The 20,046-nt window shown below is 41.6% G+C and overlaps 1 protein-coding gene across 1 annotated transcript in view; it reads left to right on the top strand.

Moving 5' to 3' along the window:
* The first annotated feature begins 930 nt into the window (after positions 1-930).
* The window catches only part of LOC103203090 (zinc finger protein 18-like), a 22,500-nt gene continuing 3,384 nt past the window's right edge, over positions 931-20,046 (top strand). Inside the window, exons 1-5 of the mRNA XM_007948050.1 lie at positions 931-1,320; positions 1,991-2,180; positions 2,600-2,691; positions 14,675-14,759; positions 15,459-15,566. Coding sequence (XP_007946241.1) covers positions 931-1,320; positions 1,991-2,180; positions 2,600-2,691; positions 14,675-14,759; positions 15,459-15,566 — 865 coding nt within the window. The remainder of the gene's footprint in view (positions 1,321-1,990; positions 2,181-2,599; positions 2,692-14,674; positions 14,760-15,458; positions 15,567-20,046) is intronic.

Genomic DNA, 20,046 nt, shown 5'->3' with positions numbered 1-20,046 from the left:
CTTAGTACATGGCAATAGAAGTATTTTTTGGTAGTCAGTATTTGTTCAAACATTGTTTGAACCCAAGATTAAAAATTTCAGGTGTGACGTTTTCCGTAAGTTCCCAAACACACTGATTTTCAACATGGCACTCAAGAGAAGTCACTTTGAAATTTCATTGTACTTTTTAGGGAAGAGCCGTTTTGTTCTCCTCAACCCAATCTTCATTTTGGAAATACCTAATCATCTCAACAGGGAGCTTTATTTCTAGGGCAGCTTTACTTTTCAGTTTGTAGATAAATAGATCAGATATAGAAGTAGTAGGCACAGAAGCACTGTTTACCTAAAAACTCATAGTGAAAATGCTTCATGAGGTAGATGGCATTCTATTACTTGGTCTGGACATTTGAAGACCAAGACAGAACATTGTAAGGTGGACAGGGTCAAGGTGGCAGTTTAGATACAATATCAGTTGTTTGTGTGTGCCTACAAGTTTGCATTCTTTCAAAAGAGAAAATTGTATCCATTGAAACCCTGGGTGATGCAAACAGTTAATATGTTCTGCTGTTAACTGAAAGGTTGAAAGTTCAACTATACCCAGAGGTGTCTTGAAAGACAGGCCTGGTGATCTATCTTTAAATAACCAGCCATTGAAAACCCTGTGGAGCACAGCTCTACTCTGATACACATGACATCACCATGAGTTGGAATTGATTCAGTAGCAACTGGTTTTTATTCAATCTTTTGAGCAATTTCAGAAGATCCATGGTTGACTCTAAGGCTTAACATATAAAATTCTTTCTGAGAATGTGTCTTTCTCCTTTTTATAGCACTCAATCTCACTGCCTCTCCAGTGTCCCTGTGAGAAGCTGTGCAAAGAGCTGGTTCTCTCCAGATAACCATTCCATCCCAGAAGCACTTTGCCTGAAGTGAAAGAACTTGCCAACCCTGATGATGCCAGTTGACCTGGGGCAGGCCCTAGTCCTGTTGCCACCACTGACAAAGGCAGAGGACCCCTTATTCCCTGGACCAGATGCTGCCCCTCAAAGGGAACTGTCTGCGCCTGAAACTGCCCGCCAGCTTTTTAGGCAGTTTCGATACCAGGTGCTGTCTGGGCCCCACGAGACCCTGAGACAACTTCGGAAGCTCTGTTTCCAGTGGCTGCAGCCAGAAGTTCACACCAAAGAGCAGATCCTAGAGATCCTCATGTTGGAGCAGTTCCTGACCATCCTGCCCGGGGAGATCCAGATGTGGGTGCGGAAACAGTGTCCAGGCAGCGGAGAGGAGGCAGTGACCTTAGTAGAGAGCTTGAAGGGAGATCCTCGGAGACTGTGGCAGTGGGTAAGTAGAATGTGTTATGATCTGGGGTCTCATTGGGGTATCTCTATACCTTATCTAATTCTAAGGCTGTGTGTGCTCTCAGGTCTCTGGGTGGTGCAAATGGTTTGTATTCAACTGCTAACCTAAGGGTTGGCACTGTGGAGGAAAGGCTTGGCAATCTGTTTCTGTGAAGATTACAGCTAAAAAAACCCTATGGAGTAGTTCTACTCCATAACACATGGGGGCTGCATGAGTCAGAATCAACTCACTGGCAGTAGGTTTGGTTTTGAGGGGTTTGTGTGTGTGTGTGTGTGTGTGTGTGCCTCAACACTTTTTAGCTATTAAGTATTGAAGATTAAATCTCCCATCCCATTCCATCTTTACATTAGAATGTTTGAGTTTGTTCAGAAGAGTTTAACTGGTAGAGATCGTCCAGTAGAAACACAGTATTAGTGACCAGTCTTGAAGGTCTTCCAGGCCTGGTGTAGACCTCAGCATTTGATATCCCTATCTTGGGATATTTGTATCACTCGTTCCTGCTGGACAGGAAATAGAAGCTGCATTTCTGCTTCCCTAGTCCATGCCCCTAAGGACTGTCTTATGAAATCTGCTGTAGAAGGGTAGCTTCTTGTCTTTCAGAAATCCTGACCTTGGTTCCTTCAGTAACTAGTAATAAATATATGGTCTCTAGATCAGCATCCAAGTTCTAGGACAGGAAGTCTTGTCAGAGAAGATGGAATCTCCAAGCTGCCAAGTGGAGGAGGCAGAGTCCCATCTTGAAGTGATGCCTCAGGAGTTGGGACTTCAGAATTCAGCCTCAGGGTCTGGGGAGCAACTGAGCCACTTCGTGAAAGAGGAGTCTGACACTGAGCAAGAATTAGGTGAGGGGCAATTATTATTCCTGGTGGTATGAGATGCTCTTGTACAAAATTAGGGGTTGTGGTTGTGTGAGTTGAAAATGATATACTCAGATTGAGTTGTCCTTGGAAAGTTTGGAAACAAGGTAGACATCTGTGCATCACCCTAATTTAGAAATTCAAAGTTTGCATTTCAAACCACTTAATGACTGCTAGACCATTTGGATTTTGGATCTGAGCAAGGAGTTGGGAGAAAATTTTTGTGAGACCCTTTGGAAGGTTGGAGGGAGTTAGACTTTGTTAGTGATGTTAATAGAAGTCTTGAAATTATGGGTGGAGGAAAAGGCAGCAGGTTTGATTTGTCAAGTTTCTTTTAGCAGTCTCTTGGGGTAATGGCTGAGGAGGATATCTAGATTCTTAAAACTTCATGTTTCTTACTTCAGTAATGGGTGCTTCCCAGCTTCTTGTCCAGCCTGAGGAAAGTCTCATCAAAGACCAGGACTTTGGATCCTCATTTCTCCAAGCATCATCTCAGGTGAGCTGTGTATCCCTGTTTTCCTTGCCCCTGAATCAGGTTTTGAGTCAAGAGAACTGAAAGAGGATGCATTCTGAGAAGTGGGGTGGTGAAAGGGGTCTAGCTAGGCTAACAGGAGTACTACACATGAAAGAAGCTTGAGTTTCATTGTTTGCCTCAGGTCCTCTGATGGCAGAATGTTCTAATTTCCATCTTGCATAGTGGAATCTGGGCCCTGGAAAAAGGTAGAAAAGCTTTGAAGACACAAATTTTGTCTCTGCACCTCAAATGATTACCTCTACCCTTTCTTTGTCTTTGGGCTGTGCAAAGGAATGACTGTGTTTCATTTTCTAGTCTACGCTACTGACATGAAAGTCAGTTTGAGATTTTGAATGGTTACATCTCATATGGGATGAGTGGTTTTTTTTCCTTCTCAACTTTTTGGAGGTATAATTGGTAATCAATAAACTGCATATATTTAAAGTGTACAATTTGATAGCTTTTGACCTGTTTGTATAAACATGGAACCGTGACCACAGTTAAAATGATCAGTGTCATGGATTGAATTGTGTCTGCCCAAAAATATGTTTCAAGTTGAGTAGCCCATGATTCCCAGTATTGTGTGGTTGTCTACATTTTATTATCTGATGCAATTACTCCCTAGTTTGTGATGTCTTAACAATCCTAACCTCTGTATGTTGATGAGGCAGAATCACTGTGGGGTGTATCTTGAGTTACAGCCTTACAAGATGCTGTGACTCAGGTCACACCCTTACAAGATGCTATGACTCAAGTCACACTCTTTCTTGAGTCACACCTTTTGTCTTAGAAGATATAAAAGAAGAGCAAAGTGAGCAAAAGGGGACAGATAATACTACCACTAAGAAAGAATAGCTGGAGTGAAATATGTGCTGTGGACCTGTTATCCCTGCATTGTGAACCTCTCAGATCCAGGGGAACACTGATGCCAAGACACATGGACATCTCCAAGGAACACTTGTCCCATAGATATTGGCCCAGATTGTACTATTCATAAGACAAGGACCTTTCCCTAGAACTGCCTAAGAGAAAAACCTTCCCCTAGAACTGGTGCCCTGAATTAAGACTTTTAGTCTCCTAAACTGTGAGTCAATACATTTCAGTTTGTTAAAGCCATCCACATGTTCTATTTTTGTTATAGCAGCCCTAGACAACTGTAAAAAATGATGTGGTAGAAGAGTCTTACCTCCTCTGATTGAATGAGGGGGAGAGAGAATCACCATCAGCATCAGCCCAAGCCTGATTCCTATGAAGCAGAGGTCAGACATACTTTCTCTGTCCAAACTTTTTACCAATTCTGACACCAGCCATTCCCTTATTTGGCACTCCCTATTTCTCTGCTAAAAATAATTCCTTGCAGTGGCCATGTAGAACTTTTAGATAGTACTCATGATTACGAGCTTAATTAGGGAAGTAACAAGTTAAAATTCAGGGTCTGAAACGACTCAGGAGACAGTTCTTTGATCAGGATAGCCTCTTATCAGTAATGCCTGTATGCTGGCTTGTCTGGCCTTCAGCCTTTTGGGCCCTCAGTGCCTAGGGCCTCTTGGATCTCTAGGGCCACCCAACTCTCAGCCCTGCTCAGGCAAATATTACAAAGTTCTTTATCTCCACCAATTAGTGCCTGGAAGCACCCCACTTTGCCAGTAAGCCTTGGCCCAAAGACACTCAAGTTTTTGCTCTATGTGCCAGGAAACCCAATTCTACCAAGTACCCACAGGCAACTTACTCCATCAGCAAACCTCCTGCCTCAAGGTACTCAGTTCTTTCCCTCTTCCAAGCCCACGACACCATCTCCTGCTAGTTTTGTGATTCTGCTGCCTCTGTTGCCACTGTTTCTCTGTGGCTGCTTCTTACTGCCTTTGCTATTACAGCTCTCAATCTTCTGGGTGTAGTAGATTCCCAGCATAGGGACCCTGGGTCCAAAGGACATACTTTGCTCCCTTTTCTTGTTCTTGGTGGTAGTCATTTCCCCTCCTTCACCTCCTCTGGAATGACTCATTTTAAGTCTAGTAGGTTGGCAAAATGGACCAATCCCTTTGTTAAGGTTCCACATACCCTATGTGCATGTTCCCACCCCAGCAGAGTTTCATGCACCTTATTTGCATTATTAGCAAATAATCCTCTTTGGGGCCACAAGTACTTTATTTGCATAGTCCCATCCAATCATTTGCTGAGTGTTATAAGATTATGGCCAGAAAAGCTATATAAAAGTGATCCATTTTATGATGTCAACTAAGGCAGCATTTGGAACTGGAAGACTGGGTGCTGCTCTAAGACATACAAAAATGTGGAAGTGGTTTTGGAATTGGACAGTAGGTAGAGGCTGGAAGAGTTGCATAGTGCCTGATGCATTTGATTGCTGACCACAAGACTGGCAGTTCAAACCTACCATCCACTTCTTGAAAGGAAAATTGGGCACTGTACTCTGTAGAGATACTGCCTTGGAAACCCAAGGAGGGGTTGCTATGAGTAGAAATGACTCAACGGCAGTGAGTTTGGTTTTTTTTTTTTTTTTTTGGTTAACAGTAAAAGCCAGGAGCTCTGGTAGTGCAGTGCCTAAGACATTTGACTGCTAAGCAGAAGGTTGGCGGTTCAAACCCACCAGCCACTCTACAGAAGGAAGATGGGATAATCTGCTTTCATAAAGATTTACCACCTTGGAAACCCAGTGGGGGTCACTATGAGTTGGAATTGACTCAATGGCAGTAGTTTGGTTTTTTAAATAGTAAAAACAAAGAAGCTCTGGTAGTTCAGTGGTTAAAGCATTTGGCTGCTAAACAAAAGTTCAGAGGTTCAAACCCACAAGCCACTCTGTGGGAGAATGATGAGACAATCTGCTTCTGTAAAGATTTACAGCCTTGGATACCCTGTGGGGCAGTTCTACTTTGTCCTATAGCATCGTTATGCATTGGAATCAACTCAATGGCAGTTTGTTTTTTAAATAGTAGTGAAAGCTTAGATTGCCTTGAAGAGACTATTGGTAGAATTATGGATGTTGAAGGCAATTCTGGTGAGGCTCAGAAGGAAGTGAAGAGAGTTATACAGAAAGTTTTTATTGTCTACCATCTTAGAGAACACATATGGCATAACATAATAACAGGTTATTGCTAAAAATGTGAATGTTATATGTACTTCTGGTGAAGCTTTAAAAGAAAATGATGAACATGTGATTTGGACAATGGAGGAAGGTTGATGGTTTTTATTTAGTCTCAAAGAACTTGTTTGAATTATGTCCGAATATTTGGTGGACTTGTAACTAATTAAATTGATATCTGGCTGATGCAGTTTCTAAGTGAAATCATAAAGAAGCTGTGTTTACTTCGTGCTGCTCTAACAGAAAATACCACAAATGGATGGCTTTAACAAACTGTTTTTACTGTTTAGGAGGTTAGAAGTCTGAGTTCTTAGTGCCAGGTCCATGGGCTGGGTGAAAGCTCCTCGACCTTGGGCTTCAGTTCGGCCTCTTGCTACTGGCCCACTGGAGGCAGCTGCTAATTGCTGAAGCTGACAAACCCAAGGTTGACAAGTAAAATGGCAGAGTCCTCAAATTATCAAACCACATAGCAGGCCACTAGTTCAAAATCAAAGCAGTCCCAAGATCGGCAGACAACTTGGCAGACTGCTGAATGATGACTCAGCTACATCCAGGATTCAAGCATGCAAAGCTAGAGACCTTTTTCAAAGCTGCTGCTTATATACTGGAAGCAGACTCAACTGCTCCAGTAGATTCCACCGTAGAGTTGATTATGAGTCTCACCATGGGGAATCACTACCTCCAGTTGCCCAGCCGCTCAAAACCAGGCCCAGCCAAGTTAACACACAATTAAACTAGCACAGGTACATGGTTTCTCCTTGTAAAATGCAAGAGGAAAGAGGTAGACTTAAAGAGGAATTGTACAAAATGAAAACAAAACTTAAAGGTTTGGAAATGCTATTGTACAAACTAAGGACATGTAGCATAGAATTTTCACTAAGGATGTGGCTACACAAACTTTAGTTAAAGAGATTAAGCCTAGTACTGATGGACCTAATCAACTACCATAGCAGAAAACTCATTAATTTAGACTGAATGTGGCAGAGAAAGAAGGAATAGAGAGAATGTTGTCTGCCTCTTAGAATTCTGCAGGGAGAAAACATGCCAAAGGAGCTACATCTTTTGTCCTCTAAGAAAAGAAATGTTAGAAAGAACAAGGGAAGCAGAGCTGCCTTGGTCTCAAAGGGCAGGGCCATGGTCACTGGGGTTTCAAAGGGTGGGGCCACACTTTCCTAGGTTTCAAAGTCAGTTGGTTCTGGTGTGTGTAGCTGCTTTTAAGATGTGCCCAGGTGATGGAGCCACCACCCAAAGCTGAGGAGATGGGGCTGCCAGGGCCAAGGGGGTGGGGTTGCCACTCATTTGGATTAGGAGAATATGGCTGCCCAAGCCAAGGAAGCAGAGTTGCTGTCCCAGGGTTCTGGAAGGCAGAGCTGAAGCCCAGGGCTGAGGGCCTTCCACCCTGAATCCAGAGTATTTGGCCAACACACATCTGGTTACTGGGGCCATTGTCTGGATGATGTAAGACAAAGGATTATTTTCACTTTGAGAGCTAATGTATACTCTTCTGCTGGATTTTAGACTTGCTTGGTGCCTTTTATTCCTTCTTTCCCTCCAATTTCCCCCATTTGTAATAGAAATATCTATTTTGTGCCTGTTCCACTGCTGTATTGTAGAAACAGAAACTTGTATTACAGATTTCACAGGTTCACAGATGAAGAGGAATTTTGCCCCAGGATATAATATACCTAATGTCTTATCCACATGTGATTTAGATATTTCAGAGGACAAGATTTTGGACTAGGAGTCAATTTAAGACTTTTGGGATGACATGGTGGGGTGGGTGTTTTACATGTGGGAGGACATGAATTTTTGGAGTCAAAAGGCAAAATGTCATGGATTGAAATGTGTCCCCTCCTAGTAATGTGTGTCAACATGGCTAGACCATGATTCCCAGTATTGTGTAGTTGTCCTGCATTTTGTGATATTAGGAAATTATCTTCCATTTAGTGATGTGTTATAAATCATAACCTCTACATGCAGATGAGGTAAGACCAGTGTGGGTGTATCTTTAGTTGTACCCTTACTTAAATAATATTCTTATTCAGATCATACCTTTGCTTGAGTCATCCCTTTTATCTTACAAGAGATAAAGGGATTGAGAAGGTAGCAGAAGAACTAGGAGTGGAGCACATCCTTTGGACCCAAGGTCCCTGCCAGAAACCCTCCTAGATTCTGGGGAAGATTGATGCCAACACAAATGGCGATACATCTCCAAGGAATGCCAGGCCCATTGATGTTGAAAGGTGACAAGGACCTTCCTTGCCTCAGAGCCAATAGAGAGAGAAAGCCTTCCCCTAGAACTGGTGCTTTGAATTCAGACTTTTAGGCTCCTAAACTGAAAATAAGTGTCTGCTTGTTAAAGCCATCCATTTGTGGTATTTGTATTACAGCAGCACTAGGAAACTAAGGCAAACATATCCTTCACTCTCAAAAGTTTCCACTTGTACATTTGTAATCCCTCTCTTCTCCCCTTCTCCACCCTTCCTCCTCCCACCCTGAGGCAACTACTAATCTGTTTCCTGTCATCGTAGATTGGTTTGTGTTTTCTAGATTACGTAAAATCAAATCATAACACATATTATTTTATCATTGTTCTTCTGTATAAAATATATTATTTTTCTTTGCTTCTTTTAATATTTTCTCACTGGTTTTAAACAAATTGATTAAGATGTGCATTGAAGTCATTTTCTTCATGTGTCTTGTGCTTGGTGTTCATTGAATTTAGATGTGTGGGTTTATAGTTTTCCACAAATATGGAAAATTTTTCTTCTTTAACTATTTTATTTTTGTTGTTTCCTGTCTTCCTTCTTTCCCTTCTCTATTGTGGACTATAAGAAACTACAAGAATAAGACATGTGGAATATGTATAGATAACTTGAAGTTCCAGAGCTTGCTGATGCTCTCTTCTGTTTTTGGATAGTTTCTGTTCTCATGTCTTGAAATCCACTAATCTTTTCTTCTGCAGTGTCTAAACAGCTGATCATCCTATCCATTTTATTTTTCATTTCATGACTCACTCACTCACTCTCACTGCTGTCATGTCAGATCTGACTCATAGTGACCCTTCCTTTGGTTTCCGAAGCAGTATCACTACGGAAGTAGATTGCCCAATCTTCCTTCCAAGGAATGCCTGCTAGGTTTGAACTGCTAGCCTTCTGGTTAGCAGTGAAATGCCTTAGGCACTTTGTCATTTTTTATTTCTGGAAGTTTGAATTGGGGCTTTATTTTATCCTTCATGTCTCAACATGTTCAGTCTTTTCTTCAGCTCTTGAGTACATGTGAAATGGTTATAATACCTTTATTAATGTTCTTGTCTACTGGTTCTATCACCTGTGTCAGTTTTGATTGATTGCTATGTTTCCTCATTGTGAGGTGGATTTTCTTGATTTCTGTATGTCTAGTATCAGTATTCTTGAAGGAGCTCTGGTGACACAGTGTCTAATGCGTTAGACTGCTGACCAGAAGATTGGCAATTCAAACGCACCAGCTGCTCCATGGAAGGGAAATGGGACAGTGTACTTCTGTAAATATTTACCATCTCAGAAACCCAATGGGGGTCGCTATGAGTCAGCATTGACTCAATGGCAGTGAGTTTGGTTTTGGTTTTATCAGTATTCTTGAGCTTTGCTCTAGGTTGTGACTAAATTACTTGCACCCAGAGATTGGCACCAGAGAATCCTTTAGTCCAGGGCTAATTTCTCCCTATTATTGAGGTGGTACCCTTCTGAGTACTCTACCTAATACCAAGGTTTTCCACTCTGGCTGTGCCATTATGAACTATTTCCATCCCTGTGTATTAGCTCTGGGGTTTGTTCCCTCTGCTTCTCATGGGTGGCTCTTTTCCAGGCCCGAGTACTTTCTTCGCACACTTGCACTGCTTAGCATGCAGAAGATGACTCAAAGAGGGCCCTCTACGATCTCCTGAGCTCACTGTCTGTGCAGCTGTCACCTATCTGGTCTTCTGCTCTACCAACTCTAGCTACCTTGGCCTCCTCAAACTCTGGACTCCTTCTGGCCAATTTATAAAGGCTACTGGTTTCCATTTGGGTTCCCTCTCCCTGAGCTGCTGCCTTGACACTTAACTTTAGGGAATCAGCTGGGGCAGTTGTAGAATTCACCCAATTTGTTTCTCTGCTTTCAGGGATTACTGTTTTATGCTGCACTATCTGGAAACCATTATTTTTTGTCTTTTGCTTTCTATTTAAAGCTGTTACAAGTAGGAAAGTAAATCCCAAACTTTCTTGTTTTGTCTTGGCTGGAAACAGAATCTCTGGGACAAGTGTATCTTGATTATGTAGGTGATGGTTCTGAAAAGTTGTGTTTGATAGATATTAAAGTTTTCAGGAACCTGTGCATGTTACCACTAGTTTGCCATATGGTATTGTCTTGCATGTTGCTATGATGCTGAAAGCTATGCCTCTGGTATTTCAAATACCAGTAAGGTCACCCATGGTGGACAGATTTCAGCAGAGCTTCCAGACTAAGATAGACTAGGAAAAAAGGCCTGGTGGTGATCTGCTTCCTAAAATTAGCCAGTAAACACCATATAGATCACAACAGAACATTTTCCAACTGACTGACTTTGGACACACATCATCAGGAGGGATCATTCACTAGAGGAGGTCATCATGTTCTGTGAAGTGCAGGGCCAATGAAAATGTGAGAGACCTTTAGTGAAATGGATTGACACAACAGCCAGGCAGTCACCTGCATGGACTTGAATATGCTGGTGATTGTGAGGATGATGCAGAGCAGGCAGTGTTTTACGCTGTTGTACATAAGGTTCTATGAGTTGGAATCAAATCAGTGGCAGCTAACAATACACCTTAATCAGGACATTGTTTCAGATCTTTAGGAGACTTTTCTTTGGGAACTATATTTTAAACAGTTGGCAGGTACTTTAGACAGAAGCTGAAGATAGAGAAGCCGATAAACCAAAAAAATCCAAACTCACTACCGTCAAGTTGATTCTGACTCATAGCGACCCCTGTTGGGTTTCCGAGGTGGTAAATTGTTACAAAAGTAGATTGCCCAGTCTTCCTTCCGTGGAGTGGCTGGTGGGTTTGAACTGCCAATCTTCTAGTTAGCAGTCAGATGCCTTAGGCGTTACACCAGAGCTCCTTAGAGAAGCCAATGTTGTTGTTGTTGTTATGTGCCGTCGAGTCGGCCCCGACTCATAGCGACCCCTCCTTGGGTTTCCGAGGCAGTATCACTACGGAAGTAGGATTGCCCAACCTTCCTTCCGAGGAGTGGCTGGTGGGTTTGAACTGCCAGCCTTCTGGTTAGTAGTCAAGTGCTTTAGCCACTGTGCTACCAGAGAAGCCAATAGGTGAAGGTTAATGCTTTCAGGGTACTTAGAAACCATATTCTTAAGCTGGAGGATGCTTGGTGAAAAGGGTGTGGATATTCTGTGAAATATTTTAAGGAAACTTGGATGATTATTGTTGCTTCTGTAGTAATTAGAGAGTAACCTATGAAAGGTATATACATTTATTAGCATATTCTAACTAATATTGTAAACATCAATTGTTAACCTGTTCTGACTACATTCAAAATATTCATCCAGCAGCCCTGACTCATAATTGACAACTATTTATTCTCTACATTTTAGCTGATAACTGATTAGCAACCACTCAACCCAAAGAAATGAAAATCATCCTTACCCAATTCCAATAGACCTACTCCAAGCTAACAATTTTTTTGTATCAGAAGGACCTTGATATTTAATGGAATCCTTTTTAAGTGAAGGGCGTTTTGAAATATAAGTGATCATTGCCTGTAATCTCTTACATAAACAAAGAATTTAATAAATAATGCCAGAATAATAAAGTTGTAGGGCCACACAAAGGTACTTTGTTATCAGAAACCATGACTGGGATAGAATCTCGCAAACTCCCCTTATTTACGCATGTTTCTCTGTTCTTAAACGTAAGGGAAAGGAGCACAGTACAAATAACTGTGATGGTCAGTTGTGGTAATACCACCTAAACCCACAAGATGGTGGTATTTCTACACAGAAAGGGAGATCACGTCCCCTTTCAGTCCTGGAAAGACTTCTGTCTTTCCAGATAGGAAGTTAAGTTTTTTGTCCTCATAAAAACGGGAAAAAGACAAGATGGCTGCAGTTGGTGTCTCCTCTGTATATACAAAACCACACTCACTGCCATCGAGTTGGATCCGACTTGTAGCGACCCCTCCTTGGGTTTTCAAGGCACCGTCACTACGGAAGTAGATTATCCAGGAATTCCCAGGAATTCCAAGCAGTGGCTGGTGGGTAAGGGATGTTATTCTGGCCTTCTCAGATTCTTGGCAGATCTTGGAGTGTATTTGTGGCTTTAAGCTGGAGGTACGCTGTTCAGAGACTCCAGAAATGACTTTTCTGGTTTTCAAATGGGCTGTTTGAGGTATTTGGGGACTTGGAGGCTCAATCATTTTTTGTCTTGTTCACTCCTTTTCTTGAAGGTGGTACTCATGGTATAGGCCCTGTTCCCAGGGAGTCACTATGCCTGGCTTCCCATCCTTTCCTTTGCCAGGCTACAGCAGGGGTCTGTGTATTCTGACTGTGGAGATGGAACATTCCTATATGCACCCATGTTTTTTAGTCAGGCCAGTTATTTTCAAGGGGTCATTCAAGCAGTTTCAGGCATGGAAGATTGACAGAATAAACTGCTACCGACTCATAGCTTCAAATTAAAAATTAAAATTCATATTAAAAATACGTGGCACAAGCAATCTGTTATCAGCTTTTGATGGTTCAAACCCATCTAGCAGTCCCATGGAAGAAAGGCCTGGTCTGCTTCTGTAGAGATTACAATCAAGAAAAACCTGTGGAACAGTTGTGCTTTGTAACATGTGGGGTCACCATGAGTCAGAATTGACTCAATGGCAATAGTTTGAGATATATATGTGTGTGTGTGTGTGTGTGTGTATGTATGTATATGTATATGTGTATATAAGGAGCTCTGGTAGTGTAGTGCCTAAGGAACTTGAGTGCTAACCAGAAGGCTGGCAGTTCAAACCCACCAGCCACTCCTCAGAAGGAAGATGGGGCAATCTACTTCTGTAGTGATACTGCCTCAGAAACCCAAGGAGGGGTCTCTATGAGTTGGGCCCAACTCGACGGCACATAACAACAACAACGTGTGTGTGTGTGTGTATACATATATATATATATGTATACACACACACACATATACACACACGCATGCATATATATACACATATACACAAACCAAACTCCTGCCTTCAAGTCGATTCTGACTCGTGGTGACCCCCACTTGGTTTCCAAGGCTGTAAATCTTTACAGAAGCAGACTGCCTCGTCTTTCTTCCATGGAATGGTTGGTGGATTTGAAATAGTGACCTTTTGATTAGCAGTCATATGCTTAACCACTACACCACCACAGTTCCTTTTCTTGTGCTGAGTATCTGCTAATTAAACAATTTTTGGTTTTTCTATTTCTCCTTTATCTAGTCTCCATTGCATTTTGATGTTCTAGGAGGCAGACTTGATGTAGGACTGAGAATGGCTTCCCTGAATATAACACAGTGTGTGATAGGAAGATGACTTTATAATGCCTCTGGTCATACCTGTGACCTCTAGACTGCCAGGGATGATAATGCATAGTTAACTGTCAGGCACTTATAGATCCTGTAAGTGTGCAGAATCGCTGAATTCTCTCTGCAAATCCCTGGGGTGAGTGTTAGAGACTGATCATCCTATAAACTGCATAATATAGTAGTGATTATAATATATAGCATGTACTGAGGACGTATTAGCTAAATGCTTTATTTCCCCTGGTGACATAAAATGAATGCCTGCTTCTGTCCCAGGGAGAGTCTTGGGGACTAAGGAAATACAATGGAGAGAAGGACAGACAGAGTCCTTTTCTGATGGAGCTTACGTTGCTAGTAGAAGTAAATACTAATCAAATTGTGTGCATGAGTGTGTATTTCTATGCTTTGATATATAACAAACTGTGATGAATGCCATGAATGAAAAAGTACAATGTGCTAAAATACAGGTGACACAGTGTTTCTATCAAACTTAATGTTTTGTTTTTTGTTTGTGTGCTTTTAGTTCAGGATTATATGCAGGTAAACATTAAGGCTCAGAAAAGTTTAGTTACCTGGCTTCTTAGTGGGGAGACTGAAATTTGAATTCATGAAAGTAGACTCTAGCCTATTGGTATTTTCTGTTTTTAGTCTCTAGTTCCATAGCAAAAGAAGCTTCTTTTAGCGGATAACTGATGCCTTGTTCAAGACCCATCCACTGATTGATTAGACCCTAAACTCAGAATTTTGTGGAGGTTTCAGAGGTGTATGGATCATTTTCTGAATCCACTAGCCTTTATTTCAGGGTGAGGCTTTCAACTTACTGGACTTAATTGTTGATTCGTCCCTCCTTTTTTCCTGATTTGCACTTGCTTTCCAACAAATTCCTTTTTCGTTTCTTTCTTTTCCACCTTGAATTTCCAGATTCCAGTTAAATATTGAGACTATCAAGCTGCTACAATAAGTACTTGAGAGAATTAGAAAAGAAGAGTGTAGGAAAGGCTCCTGCCTACTGGTATGTTCTGTTTAATAGGAAAGATTTACTTTTAAATGCATGCAACTTAAAACACACACACACATACAAATTCAAACCTAAACGTTTTATAATCAGAGCTAAAATGACTGAACTAAGCACTGTCGTTTTCCTCTTGGCCTCTTCCTCTATTGCATCTCTCTCCTATGGTTTCTTGGATCTTCTGATGTCCAGGATCCTAAGGCACTTGTTCCATCTCAGTTTTACTGAAGGCAGGGAAGATAAGCTCAGACACCTTCATTGGGAGCCATGTTTATGGTCATGACATTGTATTTTTTCCAGGAGCAGTGGAGGCACCTGGATTCTACTCAAAAGGAACACTACTGGGATCTCATGCTGGAGACCTACGGGAAAATGGTCTCAGGAGGTGAGGGTATGGTTTACCCAATGGAAGGAGAGGGAAGGACTAGGAAGCTCATAGGCGGTGTCTATGTTCTTTTAGATATACGTGTTCAACCTGAAGTTCTCAGGGTGAGGCACATAATTAATAAAAAAAATTGGGAACTGAGGTGAGTTGGAGGTAGCAGAGCTACAGTTAGAACTTCCTTGCATTGGATGCCTGGAGCTCTAGTGGGTGCATTACATACAGTAATTCCTTTAATCTCCAAACAGCCTATGAAGTAGATGATGGTAGTCTCATTTTAAAGATGATGAAAATGAGTATCAGATCAAGTTACTGGTTCTCTGTTACATCCCTAGTAAGTACTAAGTTAGGATGAAACTCAATGTAGCTAGCTTTGAGTGCCAATTCTTTTCCACTAAACCACACTCCCTCCACCAAACCTAGTGGGAGCCCCAGTCACGACCTTTGTCCTAGCCTCCCGTGTTGTCTGCAGGTCCTTCTGTCCATGTGCTCAGACTGTTCTTTTTCTTCCCTGGTAATCTTGTGAGTATTGGTTTTTGACATGCCCCACACATCCTTCTAAGAGGAGTTTCCTGAAGTGGTCTTTAGAGCATTCGGGTTTCCCTTCATGTTTGGTTAGGATGCTCCTTTGAAAGACACAGCATATACTCCCAATCCTCCCCACTCCTCAAACCCCACACACTTAACTTCTCTCTGTGCCAGGCATTTCCAATCCCAAACCTGACCTGGCTAATTCAGTGGAATATGGGAAGGAGCTGGAGGGACTCCACCTTCATTCCGGTGAGAAGATCCCAACTCCCCCCTGTATAGGTGAGTGATCTTCCATTGGTCCTGAGCCATTTCTGACCTCCCTTCATTAATCTGGGTATGGTGATAGAGGTAGTAGGCCTTCAGTTTAGTTTACATTCGTTGTAACTGGCCATAATTGGGTCACTTCAGTTGGAATACCAAGGTTGGGTCTCATCATCTCTACTCATGGGCTTGTTGACACATATTTAATGATGAAATAATGACCACACATCAGATCTGTTCTCTTCAGTGTTGTCTGTAAAACCGCTGTGATAGCTTTCTCTCAGTGAGAATTAAGATCAGTACAAGTTAAGCCAAATACAAATAGAATTCCATAAAAATAAAGATTATGTAACAGCCATTATTACCCTTCTTGCAAGAAGGTTCATAGTAACTAGACTCTTTTCTTATTGTGCTTATAATGAATAGTAATCAACTTACCCTGTTGTTGTTAGGTGCCATCAAGTTGTCTCTGACTTATAGTGACCCTATGCACAGCAGAACGAAACATTGCCCAGTCTTGTGCCAGCCTCATGATCTTTGCTATACCTGAGCCCATCGTTGCAGCCATTGTGTCTCTCCATCTCGTTGAGGGCCTTCCCCTTCTTCGTTGACCCTCCACTTTGCCAAGCATGATATCCTCCTCCAGGGTATGGTCCCTTCTGACAACATGACCAAAGTAGGTGAGATGAAGTCTGGCCATTCTCACTTCCAAGGAGCATTCTGGCTGCACTTCTTCGAGGACAGATTTATTAGTCCTTTTAGCAGACGATGGTACTCTTAGCATTCTTCTCCAACACCACAACTCAAAAGCATCAACTCTTCTTTGGTCTTCCTTATTCATTGTCCAGCTCTCACATGCATAAAAGGTGACTGAAAATACCATGGCTTGGGTTAGGTGCACCTTAGTCTTCAGGGAGACATCTTTGCTCTTCATCACTTGAAAGAGGTCTTTTGCAGCAGATTTGCCCAATGCAATACATCATCTGATGTCTTGACTGCTGCTTCCATTGGAGTTGATTGTAGAACCAAGTAATATGAAATCCTTGACAACTTCAATCTTTTCTCCTCTATCCATCGTGAAGTTGTTTATTGGACCAGTTGTGAGGACTTTTGTTTTCTTTATGATGAGGTGTAATCCATTCTGCAGACTATAGTCTTTAATCTTCATCAGTAAGTGCTTCAAGTCATCCTCACTTTCAGCAAGCAAAGTTGTGTCATCTATGTGTTGCAGGTTGTTAATGAGTCTTCCTCCAATCCTGATGCCATGTTCTTCTTCATATCATCCAGCTGCCTGGATTATTTGCTCAGCGTACAAGTTGAATAAGTATGATGAAAGGATACAACTTTGATGCACTCCTTTCTTGATTTTGAACCATGCAGTATCCCCTTGTTCTGTTGGAATGACAGCCTTGTGGTCTATTTCCAGGTTCCTCATAAGTACAATCAAGTGTTCTGGGATTCCCATTCTTCTCAGTGTTATCCATAATTTGTTATGATCCACACAATCGAATGCTTCTGCGTAGTCAATAAAACATAAGCGAACATCTTTCTGGAATTCTTTGCTTTCAGCTAAGATCCATCTGACATCAGCAGTGGTATCCCTCGTTCCACATCCTCTTTTGAATCCAGCTTGCATTTCTGGAAGCTCCCTGTCAATATACTGCTGCAACCGTTTTTGAATTATTTTCAGTAAGATTTTACTTGCATGTGATATTAATGATATTTTTAGATAATTTCCACATTTTGTGGGATCACCTTTATTTGGAATAGGTACAAATATGGATCTCTTCCAGTCATTTGGCCAGGTAGCTGTCTTCCAAATCTCTTGGCATAACCAAGTGAGTGCCTCCAGCAGGGCATCCATTTCTTGAAACATCTCAATGGATATTCTGTCAATTCCTGGAGCTTTGTTCTTCGCCAGTTCCTTCAGTGCAACTTTGACTTCTTCCTTCACTACCATTGGTTCTTTGTCAATTGCCACCTCCTGAAATGGATGAACAATGACCAATTCTTTTTGATACAGTGACTCTTTGTGTTCCTTCCATCTTCTTTTGATGCTTCCTGCATCATTTAATATTTTGGCCATAGAATCTTTCAATTTTGCAACTTGAGACTTCAATTTTGTCCTCAGTTTTTTCAGCTTGAGAAATGCTTAGCATGTTCTTCCATTTTGGTTTTCTAACTCCAGGTCTTTGCTTTCATTATAGTAATTGACTTTGTCTTGTTGAGCTGCTCTTTGAAATCTTCTGTTCAGCTCTTTTATCTTGTCAGTTCTCCCATTTGCTTTAGCTACTCTCTGCTTGAGGGCAAGTTTCAGAGTCTCTTCTGACATCCATTTTGGTCCTTTCTTCCTTTCTTGTGTTTTTAATGACCTTTTGCTTTCTTCATGGATGATGTTCTTGATGTCATCCCACAATTCCTCTCATTTTCAGTAATTGGTGTTCAGTGCATCAAATCTATTCTTTAGATGGTCTCTAAATTCAGGAGGGATAACATCAAGGTCATATTTTGGCTCTTGTGAACTTGTTTTAATTGTCTTCAACTTTGACTTGAATATGCATATGAGCAGTTGTTAGTCTGTTCCACAGTCAACTCCTGGCCTTGTCTTGGCCGAAGATACTGAACTTCTCCATCACCTCTTGCCACAGATGTAGTCAGTCTGATTCCTGTGTATAGGCTTTAATATAGAGCCACACCCAAGTGAAAAGCAGCCTCCAAGCCTCAGGCCCACCTACCTTAGGCCCCGGACTCAATATAGAGCCTCCCCCAAGCGAAAAGCAGCCTCCAAGCCACGGGCCCCAATTCATCCTACGCAAAGTGAAACAAAACAAACCAATAGAAGAAATTACTTTGTCTGATTTCTATGTGCCTTTCATTAAACAATAGCAACAAAAAAGTCATATAAATCATGCATTTTAGGAACAGGTAAGAAGAAACCTGAACTTATTTTGTTCAAAAATATCAGTCACCCTTTGCCTTCTACACAATTTCTAAAACATTGCAGTTATGAACAACCTAACAGCCAGCCATAATGTATTGGCTAGTAACCATAAGGTTGGATGTTCATGTTTATCCAGAGGCATCTCAGAAGTAAGGCCTGGTGATCAACTTTGAAAAATCAGCCATTGAAAATCCTAGGGAGCCAGCACTAATAGCAAAGTTTAACACGACAGAAAGTAACAAATGCTGGTATAGATATGGAGAGATTGGGACTCTCATCTACTGCTGGTGGGACTGTCAAATGATAAAACCACTGTGGAAAGCAGTATGGCAATTCCTTAAAAAGTTGGAATTAGAAATACCATTTGAACCAACCATTCCATTATTAGGTATATGTCCTAAAGAAGTGAGAGCCAGGACAGGAACAGATAAATATACACACCATGTTCATTGCAGCACTTTTTATAATAGCCAAAAGAGAAACAACCTAGGTATCCATCAACTGAAGAATGGATAACCAAACTATGGTACATACACATAATGGAACCTTATGGAACCCTAAAGAATAACAAAGAATTTGCAAAACACGGCACAACGTGGATGAACTTGGAGGACATTATGCTGAGTGAAATAAGTCAATCACAGAAGGACAAATATTGCATTAGTTCATTATTGTAAAAAGTCAAGGAAAGATTTATATATGGAAGGAAATTTTCTTTGTTGGTTACCAGGGGTGGGAGGGGAGGGGAGGGAACACTGTTAGATAGGTAGAGACAAGTATTGATTTGAGTGAAGAGAAGGGCAGTGTGCCAAATGTGAGTGATCAACATGGTGGGATTGAGGAAGAGGAAGAAATAGGTGCATGGGAGGTTCAGACAACAAAGATGAACCTTTTTGCACATACAGTACTGCATTGTCAGTGAAGCCAAACATGAATATATGGGTGGATAGATGGGTGGACAGGCTGAACTATTAGGTATGTCTGTGCAGGGGGGAGTGTGCCCAAGACCACGTATAGGATTTGCAGACAGTGTTTCTACAAGTGTATTGGTATGTTCTGTAAGGATTCCCAGGTATATAGAGGTATATAGTAGAGCTGACAAGGGACAAGATTGTAGTCACTTCTTGGGCACAGTCAGCTACCCAGAGGGAGTGAGTAGTTGAACCTGTGGGCTCAGGACTATATTTGCAAAGGACAGCAAGCTCAATTGGCATAATACACTACACAAAACATCGTTCCACCTCCTACTTTGGCAAGTAGCGACTGGGATCTTAAATGCTTGCAAGCAGCCATCTAGATGGAATGATAGGTTTCTCCTTATACATAGCCAAGAAGAGTGAAGAAAAGCAAAGATGCATGGAAACTATTAGTCCAAGTTACTGGTACACCATGCAATCCTCAGCCTATATGACTATGAGACCAGAACAACTAGATGGTGCCCGGCTACCATTGTCAACCACTTGGATGGGGATCTATGTAGGAGATCCTGGGTAGAGTGGGAGAACAATGTGGAACAAAACTCAAAATTATTTAAAAAAAAAAAAAAGGACCAGGTTT

Source organism: Orycteropus afer, unplaced genomic scaffold, assembly GCF_000298275.1.
Source record: "Orycteropus afer afer isolate SDZICR_OR568_19922 unplaced genomic scaffold, OryAfe1.0 scaffold00199, whole genome shotgun sequence".
Taxonomy (NCBI): Eukaryota; Metazoa; Chordata; class Mammalia; order Tubulidentata; family Orycteropodidae; genus Orycteropus; species Orycteropus afer.
The sequence above is the reverse complement of the archived record's forward strand: the minus strand, read 5'-3'. Positions and strand labels throughout refer to the sequence as shown.